The sequence below is a fragment of the Lontra canadensis genome, unplaced genomic scaffold (assembly GCF_010015895.1).
Source record: "Lontra canadensis isolate GAN:19392208 unplaced genomic scaffold, GSC_riverotter_1.0 scaffold55, whole genome shotgun sequence".
Lineage (NCBI taxonomy): Eukaryota > Metazoa > Chordata > Mammalia > Carnivora > Mustelidae > Lontra > Lontra canadensis.
Window position 1 is genome coordinate 7,750,874 of NW_022631049.1, and position 14,637 is coordinate 7,765,510.

Consider the following 14,637-nt stretch of genomic DNA (forward strand, 5'->3'; position numbering starts at 1 on the left):
TTGGGGCACCTGGGTGGCTCAGTGGGTTAAAGCCTCTGCCTTTGGTTCAGGTCATGATCCCAGGGTTCTGGGATCGAGCCCCTCATTGGGCTCTCTGCTCGGTGGGGAGCCTGCTTCCTCCTCTCTCTTTCCCTGCCTCTCTGCCTACTTGTAATCTCTGTCTGTCAAATAAATAAATAAAATCTTAAAAAAAGTTATTCATCTTAAATTCACTCAATCTGTACATAATATTTATGTATATAAATTTTAAATTCTTCACTAGACCCTTATAGGAAAGTTCCATCTCTTTTCATAGGTCTCAGCCAGGCTATGTTATAGATTCATAGCTTGTTATTGAAAGTGAAACACAGAACTAAAATTTTGTTTATTTATCTTACCTTATAAAGAGTTTTCTTTTTACTTTTCAATAAGGTTTAATTACTGCTTTGGTATGAATGTTTAACAGAGATTACTTCTAAGAGATTAATCATCAGAAAAACCTATCATCCAGTGGTTTGGTCTTGATGACTTTCAATTCATAGGTTCATTTTTTTTAATACTAATGATGGGCTCATACTGTGTATGCTTAAAAACAAAGCGAGTAGGGGGCTCCTGGGTGGCTCATTTGTTAAGTGTCTGCCTTCAGCTCATTTCATGATCGAAGGGTCCTGGATCAAGCCCTGCACTGGGCTCCCTGCTCTGCGGGAAGCCTGCTTCTCCCTCTCCTACTTCCCCTGCTTCTGTTCCCTTTCTCACTGTGTCTCTGTCAAATAAATAAATAAAATCTTTAAAAACAACAACAACAAAAAAGCAAGTTATAAAGTATCTGACAGCTTATTACCTGTGTGCAAGATCTACAGAAACAAACAAAAAAATATAAAGAGGTCTCATAAGAGGAGTGATTTCGTAAGTATCCTGGGTTTGGAAAGTCGCAGTCTCTGCAGCTGTGTTTACAATTAATGAATATTCTCCTATACATAATGTCATCCATCCAAAGACAAACAGCAGAACAGTACCTCCTGTACTGCCATACAGCAGGGATATTCTGTTTGGGAGCAGATACCATGTTCCAAGACCACACATTAACCCAGCAAGAAAAGAATGAAGAACTGTATTGGCTATATATTTCTTGCCAGGAATTAGAAATCTGATAGTCTCAGTGCCAGCACAACTTGTAAAGTCATGTTCATCTTCCTCTGCTAAGATATCTGTAGTTAGCATTCTCTCTACTGTCACGGATTTGTTTCTGGCATATAAACTTGTGAACTGGATGATAATTGCAGCAAAAAGCATTAGTCCACCTGAAAGAGCTGCTGTGTAATAGTCTTCCAAAATGCCCAACTGATACAAGAGTGTTCCTAATCCACCCCAAACCCATGGCATCAGAAAAAGGACAGTTTGATTAACATATATGTAAGGAGGGGCGCAATAGCCTAATTTGAACCGAGGGCCTCCAAGAACAGTCTGTGGAAAGCGCTTCAGAAAGAAGTCCTGTTTGTAATCATTCAGTAGAGGCACATCTGGACTCATCCTTCTCATTCAGGATTATTCTGAAAGTCACATCCTCTTCTGTAATACAGCAGTCTCTAAGAAAAAAGAAAAAAGTCACTACTTGACAATGTCATACTTAAAAGATGAGGGGAAACCCCACATTTCCATTTTTATCTCCTTAATTCCTTCAAGGGCAGGATTTATAACTTCACATCTCTAGCTCCTTCACATTGCCTGACACACACATGGCACCAAACAAATAGTTGTGAAGTTGTTTTTTACTTGAAAAAGAATCATATTAATTATTAATTTATCTAGAACTTAACATTTGGGATTAGATCTTAAAGGAACATTTTTAGATTTCAAAGTCAAAGATAAGTTAAAAAAGCCAGTGCTCTCAAATCAAATCTGCCAGTGGTTTAACTAATCGTTTCCTTAAGAGTTTTTGATGTTTGTTTTTAAACTTTCCCTCTATTTTAAGGGTGAGCAAAATTTTTCTCTAAGGGCTGAAGAGTAAATATTTTAGGCTTTGTGGACCATATCTCAGCTACAATGACTCAAATCTACTGCTGTAGCAGAAAAGAAGCCATAGATAATAAATAAATAAATAAATGAATAAGTGAATGAATGAATGAATGAATAGGAGTGGTTGCGTTCCAGTAAAGCTTTATGTTATTTTTACCTATACCTGTGGACCAGACTCAACCTGTGAGCCATAGTTGGCCAAACCCTGCTCTATAAAATGAGGATATACTCTTTAATTCCCTTGAATTGGACTGAAAATAGAAGTGGAAAAAAAATAGAAATACTACTAGTCACATCATTTAGCAATTACAGTAAACTTAGGATTTTCTGAGAATTTAAAAAGTCAAATCCTGTTAAAATAGTAAGAATTCTATAAAAAGCCACTGGCAGTTCAACATGCAGTAGAAAGAACAACAAACTGGAAATCGAAGGACTCCAGGTGTCTGACTAAATGCTTATTATTAGCTATGTTACCATAAGCAAACTACCTTCTGATTCAATTTTTACTTTCTCTGTTATCAGTTTCCAAAACCCACCCAAACTAGGAAAACATGAAACAATAATAGGATCCGTATGTGCTATAGTCTAGATTATTTCCATTTCAGGGCCACAAAATTCTAAGTTTTGGGGTGCCAGGCTGGCTCAGTTGGTAGAGCATGTATTCCTGATCTCAGGGTCATGAGTTTGAGCCCCACTTTGGGTATACAGATTACTTTAAAAAAAATAAAATATTTTTTAAAAATCTAAGTATCAAATAACAGATTATCTTCTCTTTGACTTTTCCTTTTCCTGGGATACACTTAGCATATTCTGAAAAACAGTTGCCTGATGCAAGATAGCTAGCAATGTATTACTCAGGGATCACATTCTGGGCTGGAAAAGAAAAATTAAGTTTAAAGCTAACTTCATAAATTAAGACCCAGAGGTCAATGAAATAGAATAGAGAACCCAGAAATAAATACTCACATATATGGTAAAATATTTGATAAGAGTACCAAGACCATTCAATGGTGTCAGGAAAACTGAGTATCCATAAGCAAAAGAATGAAATTAGACCCTTAACATCACACACAAAAATTAACTCAAAATGGACCTAACTGTAAGACCTAAAGCAATAAAGCTTTTAAAGGAAAACATGGGACAAAAGCTTCCAATACTGGATTTGGCAATGACTTCTTGGATATGACACCAAAGGTACAGGTTAACAAAAGGAAAACAGACAAATTAAACTTCATGAAAATTTAAAACTTATGTGCATCAAAGACACTATCAACAGAGTGAACAGGCAACTCACAGAATGGGAGAAAATATCTGCATATCATATATCCATCTGATAAGGGATAACTATTCATAATTTATAGAGAACTCCTAAGACTCAACAACAAAACAAATTAAAAAATTGGCAAAGGATTGAATAGACATTTCTCCAAAGAAGATACACAAATGGCAATAAATGCATGAAAAGATGCTCAACACTACTAATCATTAGAGAAATGCAAATTAAAACTACAACACAATGCCACTTCATAACTATTTAGATGGCTACTATCAGAAAAACAGAAAACAACATGTATTGTTAAGGATGTGGAAAACTAGAACCCTTGTGCACTATTGGTGGAAATATCAAATGGTTTAAGTGTTGTGGAAAACAGTACAGTGGCTCCTAAAAACTTAAAAATTGGATTACCATATGATCCAGGTTTTTGATTTCTGGATATATACCCCAAAGAACTGAAAGCAGGGTATCAAAGAAATATCTGTTACTCGTGTTCATAGTAACATTATTCACAATAACTAAAACATGGAAGCACCCAAGTGTCCACCAAAGGATGTATGGATAAACAAAACATAGTATATACATAAAAGGGATATTTTTTCAACCTTAAAAAGGAAGGAAATCCTGCCACACGCTATAGCATGGATGAACCTTAAGGGCCTTATGCTAAACAAAGTCAGTCAGTCACAATAAGATAAATAGTCCATAATCTCACTAAGACAAGGTACTTAGAGTTGTCAAAATCATAGAAGGTTGAATGGCGGTTGCCACGGAATGAGGAAAGAGAATGGGAGTTACTGTTTAATGGGCATAACGTTTCACAAGATGAGAAGAATCACAGGGATGAATGGTGGTGATGACTACTACAGGGTAATGTAGTTAATACCACTGAACTATACGCTTAAAAATGGTTAAGACAGTAAACATTATATGTATTTTACCACACATGCACAGATTTAAAGCCATCTTAAAATAGCCCGCCTGCCTTCCTTCCTTCCTTCCCTGTTCTTTCTTCAGTTTAAAACAGTATTCCTACAAGTCAGTTCTACCCAACCAGTATCAGTCCTAGAGAGAGCTTTCAGGCATCATGAAAAGTTTAGGGGTCACAATTAAGAATTACTACTTTAGGGGCACCTGGGTGGATCAGTGGATTAAAGCCTCTGCCTTCAGCTCAGGTCATGATCCCAGGGTTCTGGGATTGAGCCCAGCATCAGGCTCTCTGCTCAGCAGGGACCCTGCTCCCCCATGCCCGCCCCCCACCCCCTGCCTGCCTCTCTGCCTGCTTGTGATCTCTGTCTGTCAAATAAATAAATAAAATCTTTTAAAAAATTATTACTACTTTAGAGAACCTTTTGTTATACTGTTAGGAAGTTCTTTAATTGAAAACACCATTTTTTTATCTTCTGGCCATTGGCCTTAATTCTACACAGAATAAGTCACAGCTTTTACTTACATGGCAGCCCTACAAGTACTCACAAAATAACAGAACTGCAGGGCCAAATGGAACCTTAGTCATTGATGGTTCAAGCTCACGGAATGAAAAGAACACTTCCCCCCTCTGAATGAGCTTAAATCCTGTCCTGATGTCAGGCTCAATGTACTCCCCTATTCTGATAGGGTTGTTCTATAGAAGCCAAAGGGTAAGTAAGGGCATACTCCTGTGAGCAGGCACAAATATTTTGATTTCAATTATCTACAGAAGATGCTATCAGAAAGGAAAAGGAACTTGGATGTCTGTCCTAGGCTTTTAAAAGAGACTGGATATGCCTGGAATTTTCCCAGAGAGTTAGGTAAAAGCTGGTCCCTCTTGTTCCACTGAAGCAATCAGGAACAAGGTGAGATGGCTCACTGGGAAAGGAAGACAGAAACTGAAGACACCTGATAAACCAGATCATCTAGCTGCATGTACTTCAGAATCTTTGGTAGAGCTTAGTTTAAGCTCTTACTCATTTGACAGAATACTCTGTGATTATATTCCAAACAGTGAGATATTCTGAAGATCCGTTATTGATGTGGAAACAGAACGATGCCATGAAATGCTGAAAAGTAAAATAAACACATTGATGACCTCATTTGCATTTTTTTAAAAAAGAGTATACACACTTAGGTGTATACATAATCCATGGTTATGTATAGTTCGTATAGGTGTGAAAAGTTCCAGAGAGCATACATGGTAGGTAGGGTGTGCTTGTGTATTTTACATAGAACATTTTGATACCTCTTCAAGTGACCACATAACCTCTAAAATTCTCAGCCCTATGCCCTACAAACACATCCTGCCCTTTTCCTTCTGGGTGCTTCTGCTCATGCCCTTTCCTTGGTCTAGGATGTCCTTTCTTCCTTTCCCTAATTGGTATTCTTGGTCAACTTTAAAGATTGAATCTAATTCTTTCTGAAAATTTCCCGGAACACTCTCTTCTCTCTGCATATCAAACACTGCTTGTTCATAGACTCATTTTGTAACATGTATCAACATAGGGCATTTCTTGTATTGTTCACCTCTTTATGTGTTATTTTTTAATTAAGTATGTCTTTTCTCTAACAATAAGTTATTTGTGGGCAGAGGCCAAATCTTGAGACACTTCCAATTCTCCATAATATGTAGTAAAATACCTTGGTATGGAGAGGAATATAATACATTAATGGTAGAGCTTAAGTAAGATGATTAAAAGAAAACATTAAACACTGTTGTTTTAAGGGGAAGTTGGAAATTTGACAAGTAGCAAGTATGCTTATTTCTAGTATGGGTATTTTCTTTCTAATATTTTAAGGATAAAAGGGAATTGTAGCACAACAAATACTAGAAATTCATCAAAGCAAAAGTTATGATGAGTGAAGTAAGTCAAGCAGAGAGAGTCAATTATCATATGGTTTCACTTACTTTTGGAGCATAAGGAATAATATGGAGGACACTAGGAGAAGGAAAGGAGAAGTGAGTTGGGGAAAATCAGAGGGGGAGACAAACCATGAGAGACTGTGAACTCTGAGAAACAAACTGAACATTTTGGAGGAGAGAGGGGTAGGGAGTTGGGTGAGTCTGGTGGTGGGTATTAATGAGGGCACGTATTGCATGGAGCACTGCATGTGGTGCATAAACAATGAATCTTGGAGCACTGAAAAAAATTAAATTAAATTTTAAGAAGTATGATAAACTGGTACTGTGTGATTTTTAATTTAGTTACAGATCCTGGAATATTTAAAAAATATTTTCTTCATAGGAAGCAACACTTAACATTTATACAGAAAAACCTAAATCCTAATCTGGATTAGTAGAATGGAAAGGAAAATCAGAATAATTAAAATTTAGTTTCTGAATGAGATTTTGGCATATATTCTCAGAGACAATTCCCAGACTGATGCATTTTTATGGCTGCTGCCTCCAACATGTTAAAATGAAAAATGTCTCAAGATTTAGGGGAAAAAAAGTGTCGTGAAAAGAAAGGTTACGGGATAAAGATGGCATCAAAACATTGATTTTGGCCATATGCTTTCTTCATATGCTACTCTGAAAGTGGGCCAACAAAGTAGCCATAGAAACGCTGCTTTGTTTGGAATTCGAGCCTGTTTCTTATGCATTATCCAGAAAGGCGAGAAACAGAGCAATTTGGCAATGTACCAGGGGGAAATTTTTATTTTTCAACTTTAATGCAGGAATCAGGCAAGATATCAATGTGAAAAATTCCTTAAAACAAACAAATAAACAAGCAAAAAGATAACAAAGTAGCAGTTTGGGGAGATTACAATAAATTTATAGTTTTCTTAGTTTGGCAAACAGAATTTCTAAAAACATAAGTTTTAGCCAATCGTCTGATTTTTATTTAGTGAAATTTACTTGTTTTTAACCTATCACATTATTTTTATGGATTGGTCAATTTCATTCATTGAACCTACACTTCCTTTTTCTGTTCTATTGGATTCAGATTTTTTTTTTTTTGATAAGAACACTTAACATGAGATTTACCCTCTTAAAATTTTAAGTGTATGATACACTATTGTTAAGTAGCAACACAACATTGTACAGATCTCTAGAACTTATTCATATTGTAAAACTAAAACTTTATATAGCAAGTCTTCTTCCTGTTTCTTCCTCCCCCAAGCTCCTGGCAACCTTCAGTCTACTCTGTTTCTGTAAGTCTGACAATTTTAGATACCTCATATAAGAAGAATCACGTAGTATTTGTCTTTTTCTGATTGGTTTATTTCATTTACCATAATGTCTTCAAGGCTTATCTATGTGATCACAAATGGCAGGATTTCCTTCCCTTCCAGGACTAAATAATTTTCCATTGTATGTATATAACATATTTTCTTTATCCATTCATCTGTTGACAGACAGTGGGTTATTTCTGATTTTCGGCTATGGTGAATAATGCTGCAGTGAACACAGGACGGCAAATATTTCTTCAAGATTCTGATTTCAATTCTTTCAGATAAATTCCCTTAAGTGGGATTGCTGGATCATATGGTAGCTCTATTTTTAATTTTTTGAGGACCTTCCACACTGTTCTCCATAGCAGACACACCACTTTGCATCCTACTAACACTTTACACAGGTTCTAATTTTTCCACATCCTTGCCAACATCTGTTATTTTTCTTTCTCTTTTCTTTTTCTAGTAGCCATCTTAACAGGTGTGAGGTGACACTGAATCCACACTTACTTATTGGGCACTTCTGCAACTGTACCTCAACTGTATTTTTATTATACCTTCAAAAAACTTACTCTACCCTATTTGTCAAATTTTATTTAATCTTTGCTCTCATATTTTCAATTCCTAAGAGTACATCTTTAACCCCTAGATGTTCCTTTTTATAGAATCCTATTATTATTTCAGTAACATGGTTTATCTTTCTGAGAATATTCACTACATGTATGTGTGTACTGCAGACAAATGTCATTTAATTTCTTTGTAAATTGCCTTTTCACGTCCTTTGCTTTTTTTTTTTTTTTTAAGGATTTTATTTATTCATTTGACAGAGAGAGATCACAAGTAGGGACAGAGGCAGGCAGAGAGAGAGGGGGAAGCAGGCTCCCCGCTGAGCAGACAGCTCGATTGGGGGCTCCATCCCAGGACCCTGAGACCATGACCTGAGCCCAAGGCAGAGGCTTAACCTACTGAGCCACCCAAGTGCCCTGCCTCTTTTTCTTTTAAAGTGTTCACTTCTCTTATTAATTTGAAAGAACTTTTTAAATTTGAAGGATATTAACTCTGACATATGTTATAATCTTTTTTTCTCCCCCTATGTTAACTTGCTCTTGAAGCACTGAGGATTAAAGAGTTCATTCTGACATTTGTTAATATAGACAAATGTGTTAACTTTCCTTTCATAGAGAAAAAGCTAAATGAAAATTTAGTACTTTCCACACATTTAAACTTTTGAATACCTATGATGTACTAGGTTATGGTAATAGGCCGCCCTCTGATCTAAATAAGTTTATAATCCAGTGGGATAGAGATCATTTCCCTCTCAAATAATTATTACTGGTAAAAATAACTCTGGAATTATTTTAATTTTCATTATCAAGAGAATAAACAATATACAAAGTTAGTTTATAAATACTATAAAATTATTAAACAAAATTAACTTCTCAAGAAAAAGTAATTCCTGCTTATTTAAAAAATGCCTACACAAACTTGTCAGTAATATATAGAATATCCTCATCCACGTTCCTAAAAAGTATTTTTAAAAATCTGAAAAGAAATATACTGAAGTTCTACTTTTCTAAGTATCACACCTTTACTAATGTGGAAAACAAAAAACTTCAGGTCTGGAAAAGAAACAAAATGGCTTACACCTTAGTACTCAAAAAGTACGCTATGACACAACTTAATTCTTATTTGCCCTGGATAAAATGACTTATTCCTGTTAGATCAGTTCTAACAAGAAAGCACCTGTGGACTTTTTTGATAGCCAAGTGCTAACTGTTGAGGGTATCAGTAGGAATCTAGAGATGCAAAGATAGCTATCCCTATAAATCAGAAAGCACTCTATAAATCTTGCCTAAATGCCATACCAGGGACAAACAGCTAAATTCTTGAAGAGCCTTTGAAAGACATTTAGTGCTAAAACATGAAAAACATATTTCATGTTATAGTTTATCAATTATATAGTAAGCAATCCCTTCTACCCACCAAAAAAAGGAAAATCTACTTAAAGACTCTTAAAGAACAAGCACAATAATATCCCTTTGATTTACAAAATGGTATTTATTCAAATTCAAGATTTTAGGAGGGTCTTTGAATTTAAGAGTATTCTGTATATTCACAGGAATTGGTTTGTAGAGAAAGCTATGACTGGATGGAAAGGGTAAGTAGATAGCTCAAAGGATCTATTTATTGCAGATATTGGGAAAGCTTTACAGATAGAATAATGAGTTATCAGTTCTATAATTCACCCTTCTCAAATGTACAACACTAGAATATGAATTATTAACATTCCATTCCTTTTGGAAAAATAAGATGGTAGAAAATAGCCAAGGGGCTCCTGGGTGACTCAGTGGGTTGAGGCCCCTGCCTTCGGCTCAGGTCATGATCCCAGGGTCCTGGGATCGAGCCCTGCATCGGCCTCTCTGCTCAATGGGGAGCCTGCTTCCCCCCTCTCTCTTTGCCTGCCTCTCTGCCAGAGATCTCCGTCAAATAAATAAATAAAATCTTAAAAAAAAAAAAAATAGCCAAAAGTCACATCAGTGTATCACAAATGTGCAGCAGGCCCTGCTGACACTTCTCTCCCAATCTACCCTTCCCACTCTGCATACATTTTACCAATTCAAAGCAATCAACAAGTTTTTCTTTCAAAGTCAAGTGTCAGGTGAATGAAGTGTACCATTCACACAGATTACCAAAAAAACCCAACTTGCTTTACAGAAAACTGAGAACCAGTGAAATTAAGAGACTTAACACACCACGTCAGTTGGTAGCTAACTGAGTTTTGTAAATCATACCAAGCTACTGACAAATGAAAGGGAATTTCATTTTTGAGGCCAGAGAAATAGAAGGACAATTTGGGAAAAAGAGTTTTCAGGGAAAAGTGGGCCTGAGAGGAATCTCCAAAATGTCAAATGGGAAACTTTTGTTAGCTAAGCCAGCATGAGGACACTGGCACATATGACTTCTGAGTAAGAGATAAAGAAACATAAATGGGAAAGTGTCTAGAAGGAAAGGTTCTCACCATCAAGAAAATGAAAACACACGAAATAGGAAAACATTTTTGTAAATCATATATATGATAAGGGATTTACATCTAGAATATATAAAGAACACTTACAATTTAATAGTGAAAAAAAAAGCCAATTTAAAGGATTAAAGTAGGCATTCTCCAAGGATACCATACAAATCGCCAATAATCACACAAAACAATGCTCAACATCATTACTCACTCATTTGAGAAATGCAAACCAAAAGTGAAACAAGATATCACTTCAAATCCACTTAACTGGCTATCAAAAATAGTATTGGTGAGGAACCTCCACACCAGTACTATTTTTGATAACCAGTCACATGGATTTCAATGTCCATAATCACCAAACTGTGGAAAGAGCCAAGATGCCCTTCAAAAGACCAATGGATAAAGAAGATGTGGTCCATATACACAATGGAGTATTACTCAGCCATCAGAAAGGATGAATACCCAACTTTTGTACCAACATGGAGGGGACTGGAGGAGATTATGCTGAGTGAAATAAGTCAAGCAGAAAAAGTCAATTACCATATGGTTTCACTTACTTGTGGAACATAAGAAATAGCACGGAGGACATTAGGAGAAGGAAAGGAGAAGGGAAGTGGGGGAAATCGGTCAGGGAGATGAACCATGAGAGACTGTGGAGGCTGAGAAACAGACAGGGTTTTAGAGGGGAGGGAGTGGAGGGGATGTGTGAGCCTGGTGGTGGGTATTAAGGAGGGCATGTATTTCATGGAACACTGCGTGTGGTGCATGAACAATCAATCTTGGAACACTGAAAAAATAAAATTAAATTAAAAAAAAATAGTATTGGTGAAATTGTGGAGAAAACCAAACCCCCAAGTTATAAGGTAAAATGGTGCAGCTGCTTTCAAAAACAGTCTGGCAGTTCCTAAAAATGCTAACCATAGAGTTACCATATGACTTATTAATTCTATTGCTGGGTATTTACCCAAGAGAAATGAGAACATAAGTCTACACAAAAATTTGTACACAAACATTCATAGCAGAAATATTTATAGCCAAGAAGTGAAAACACCCAAAATGTCCATCAACAGATTACATAAAATGTGGTATATCCATATGATGTAATATTTTTAGGCTATAAACAAGAATGAAGTACTGACTTATGCTACAACATGGACGAACCTTGAAAACAGAATGCTAAGAGGAAGACATTCACAAAAGGCCACATATTGTATGCTTTCCTATATATGAAATGTGCAGAACATGCAAATCTATAAAGACAGAAACAAGTTAATGTTTGCCTAAGGCTGGGATGGGAGGGAGTAATTCCTAAAGGAAACAGGGCTTTTTGAAGGGGCGATGAGATGTTCTAAAATTGACTGTAATAATACTTGCACAATTCTGTGAATATACTAAAAACCACTTTACACATTTAAAAATCTTTAATACATTTAAAAAAATTAATGTAAATTCCAGTTATTTAACATACAGTGTAATATTAGTTTCGGGTGTTGAATTGTCCACTTTTAATGACTGAAGTCTATGGAATGTGAATCAGATTTCAACAAAGTTCTTACAAAGGAAAAAGAAACAGAAAAGTTCCCCAACCATGTACTGTCTGTTAATAACCAGTAGGAAATTTAAGAGTGGCTGCCAGGTGTCCCAGTTAAATCACTAAAATGGCAGTATCTGGTCATGAGTCTGGCTCTGGATGTTGTGACAGGGTCTGGAGACTTGGCATGGGTGGCAGTGGACACTCAATAATATAAAGGATGGTCTTTGCTCTAGTTGTAAGAATGATTCACTAAATACATGTGTATATATATATACATATATGTGTATATATATACACATATGTATGGCTGAATAAAAGAGAATGACTGGTAAAGAGTAGATTATCAATTCACAGTTCTGATAAATAACCTCCGATGTTGTAGATTTCATTGATGTAAACACTGGTCCTTGACAGAGTTGTGAAGAGAGGCAGCAGATGCGGGGAAGAGTTACTCGTGTTCAGGGGGTCAGAAATTGACCAAGTTGGGGCAAACGCGGTTTAGTTGGAGGTAAGGAAAGAGTACAGCACTATCTAAGGGACGCAATTTGTACACTATATTGGGGTAACAAGGACATCACTAAATCAAGACTCAATGGGCGGTTCTCCATTCCGCAAGTGTCTCTTAGAAACAAAATGCAGTAACTCAACAAGCTAAAGCAGTCTTTTGAAAGAAAATTAAAGTCCTAGTGGACTGATTCCTCTTGCCACTGGGTTCACCTTCCGTGTAAAAAATGCAACAATCGCACTTGAAGAACAAGAAATCTGTGGCAATTAAAACTGCAAGAACAATGTGCCTCTGCATAGGCTTGGAAATTAGGTGCCTAAGAAGTCCCCAGGTGGGTGTCGGGGATGGAACGTACCTCGAGTCACCCGAGGGAAGAGGCGACGCGAAGGAATCCCGGGAACCGCATTTTTGCAGGTAAACCCGGGTTGGGCGATCCCGCCCGGAGGCTGCCTGCGACCCGAACGCAGAGGCTGAGAAGCTCCAGCGGCCAGGTAACCAGCTCACGGCGATAGCACCCGAGGCATCTCCGCGTTTCCATAGCTAACGTCAACTCTAGCGGGCGCCACAGCCGTGGAACCCAGATCTCGCTCGGGGGCGGTTCGGGCGCTCGGCTCGCTCTGCCCCTCAGCTACTGCTCGCCCTGGGGCGCTTCCCCAGCCGCCGGGTAGGCGAGGCGGAGGTAGGGAAGAGGCGGGCTTCGTTCACTCCAGGTGTGGGCCCACACTCCTTTGCTAAGGTGTCGTGGGAATCCCTCTCGCTCCGGCATCGCCTCGGGCCTCGGTCGAGGCGAGGGGGAAGGGTCTCAAACAAGCCCTGCCCTTTCACCCGGGACCGCGCCCCTACGCAAGAGCGCCGTTTCCCTGGTGACGTGACGTGTCCGACGGAGTGGGTAGCGCTTTCTGGCAGATTGACGTGCGGCCGCCATTTTGAGAGCTTTGGCTTGCGGGTGGTCTGACTGCTGCACTGGAGTGTAGTGTGACTCCAACCGCTCGCGATCTCGCAATTTCCATTAACCACATCCTCACTTTGGCCATCACCACCCAGCACACCGACGGTAATAAATGCTTTTAAGTAATACTTCATACATCCGCTTCGGCTTGGAAGATTTGGAACTAAATATACGTGCTAGCTGTTGCCCTTTGTCGCATACTTTTTCTCCGTGAGGAGATTTTTAAATGCAAGGAAACAAAATGTCCCATCATTGAATCATGCTACTAAGAAGGTATCTGTTAATTAATAAAATAAGGCAAAGTCCACATATCCTAGTGGGAAGAAAAACAAAAAAAAAAAGCCGTGGCGCACTGTTAATACTCAGAGGCAATTTAAGATCTGGCAATCTTTATAGGGTGAACCCAGAGTACCAGTTTTGCTAGTTTAAAGTTACACGCCCATCGCCTCCATTTTCCACGAAGTTTTGATTTCTTCCTCATGTTCTGGACATCTTCCAGATTGCTAGCTGGAAGTCACAAGGCGGTCCCTTAGAGCATTAAATTGGTAATTGGTCTCAAATGAGTTAGAGGCTCTCTAAGGGAACTCCGAAGCCAATTTGTCACTATTAAGGTACTTGTATTTCCCTAAGTGATTGACATTCTAGCAATTCGGCATGCTTGGGACTCCTGAGTGCTCAAGGACTCTCTTCTTCGGATCTCCTTACCTCAAGACTATGAATACGGCCTTTTTTTTTTTGGTCTGTTTTCTGGCTTTACCGGAAATGGCTTTTTTCTTAAGCATCTAGGTTTCAGACCATAATAGGAAAACTTTTTGTGTGTTATTAGAAGAAAGCCAAAGCTTATATACATATATAGATAGATACTACTTATTTAGGGGGAAAGCATAGTTTATTGTTAAGTATGTGGAAGAAAATCCTGTGCAGTTTCATTGCCGTACATATACTTGTCTTCAAAGACACCATTAGTGGTCTGAGGGGGAAATGGACTCTTAATGTTTCACATACTTTGGGGGAAGGCATCCTTAGTTGTCATCGGTCTGGGTACCACATTAAGCATCTTTGAGGCATTTGCAATTGCTAGGAAGTCAGTGTGGTGTGATTAAGAGTAGAGGCTGTGGAAGAAGAGAGGCTCAGAAGTCCTAAGATGTCGGAACCCTGACATCACAGTTCACTACTTGTGTGATATAGGGGTTACCTAATCTCCCTGGTGCTC

General features: G+C 38.0%; 1 protein-coding gene and 1 long non-coding RNA gene across 3 annotated transcripts in view; one reads left to right on the forward strand and one right to left on the reverse strand.

Annotated features, from left to right (window-relative positions):
• The window catches only part of PCNX4 (pecanex 4), a 69,695-nt gene that overhangs the window by 27,615 nt on the left and 27,443 nt on the right, over window positions 1–14,637 (reverse strand). Inside the window, exons 1-2 of one of the 2 annotated variants that reach the window (XM_032875270.1) lie at window positions 12,831–13,219; window positions 821–1,565 (exon numbers count right to left, since the gene is read on the reverse strand). In XM_032875270.1, coding sequence (XP_032731161.1) covers window positions 821–1,518 — 698 coding nt within the window. In that variant the 5' untranslated portion in view covers window positions 1,519–1,565; window positions 12,831–13,219. Of the gene's footprint in view, window positions 1–820; window positions 1,566–12,830; window positions 13,220–14,637 lie in introns of those variants that run through there. The other variant, XM_032875271.1, reaches the window with a different exon arrangement.
• The window catches only part of LOC116878087, a 60,700-nt gene continuing 59,408 nt past the window's right edge, over window positions 13,346–14,637 (forward strand). The window contains exon 1 of the long non-coding RNA XR_004384768.1: window positions 13,346–13,529. This is a non-coding gene — a long non-coding RNA (uncharacterized LOC116878087). The remainder of the gene's footprint in view (window positions 13,530–14,637) is intronic.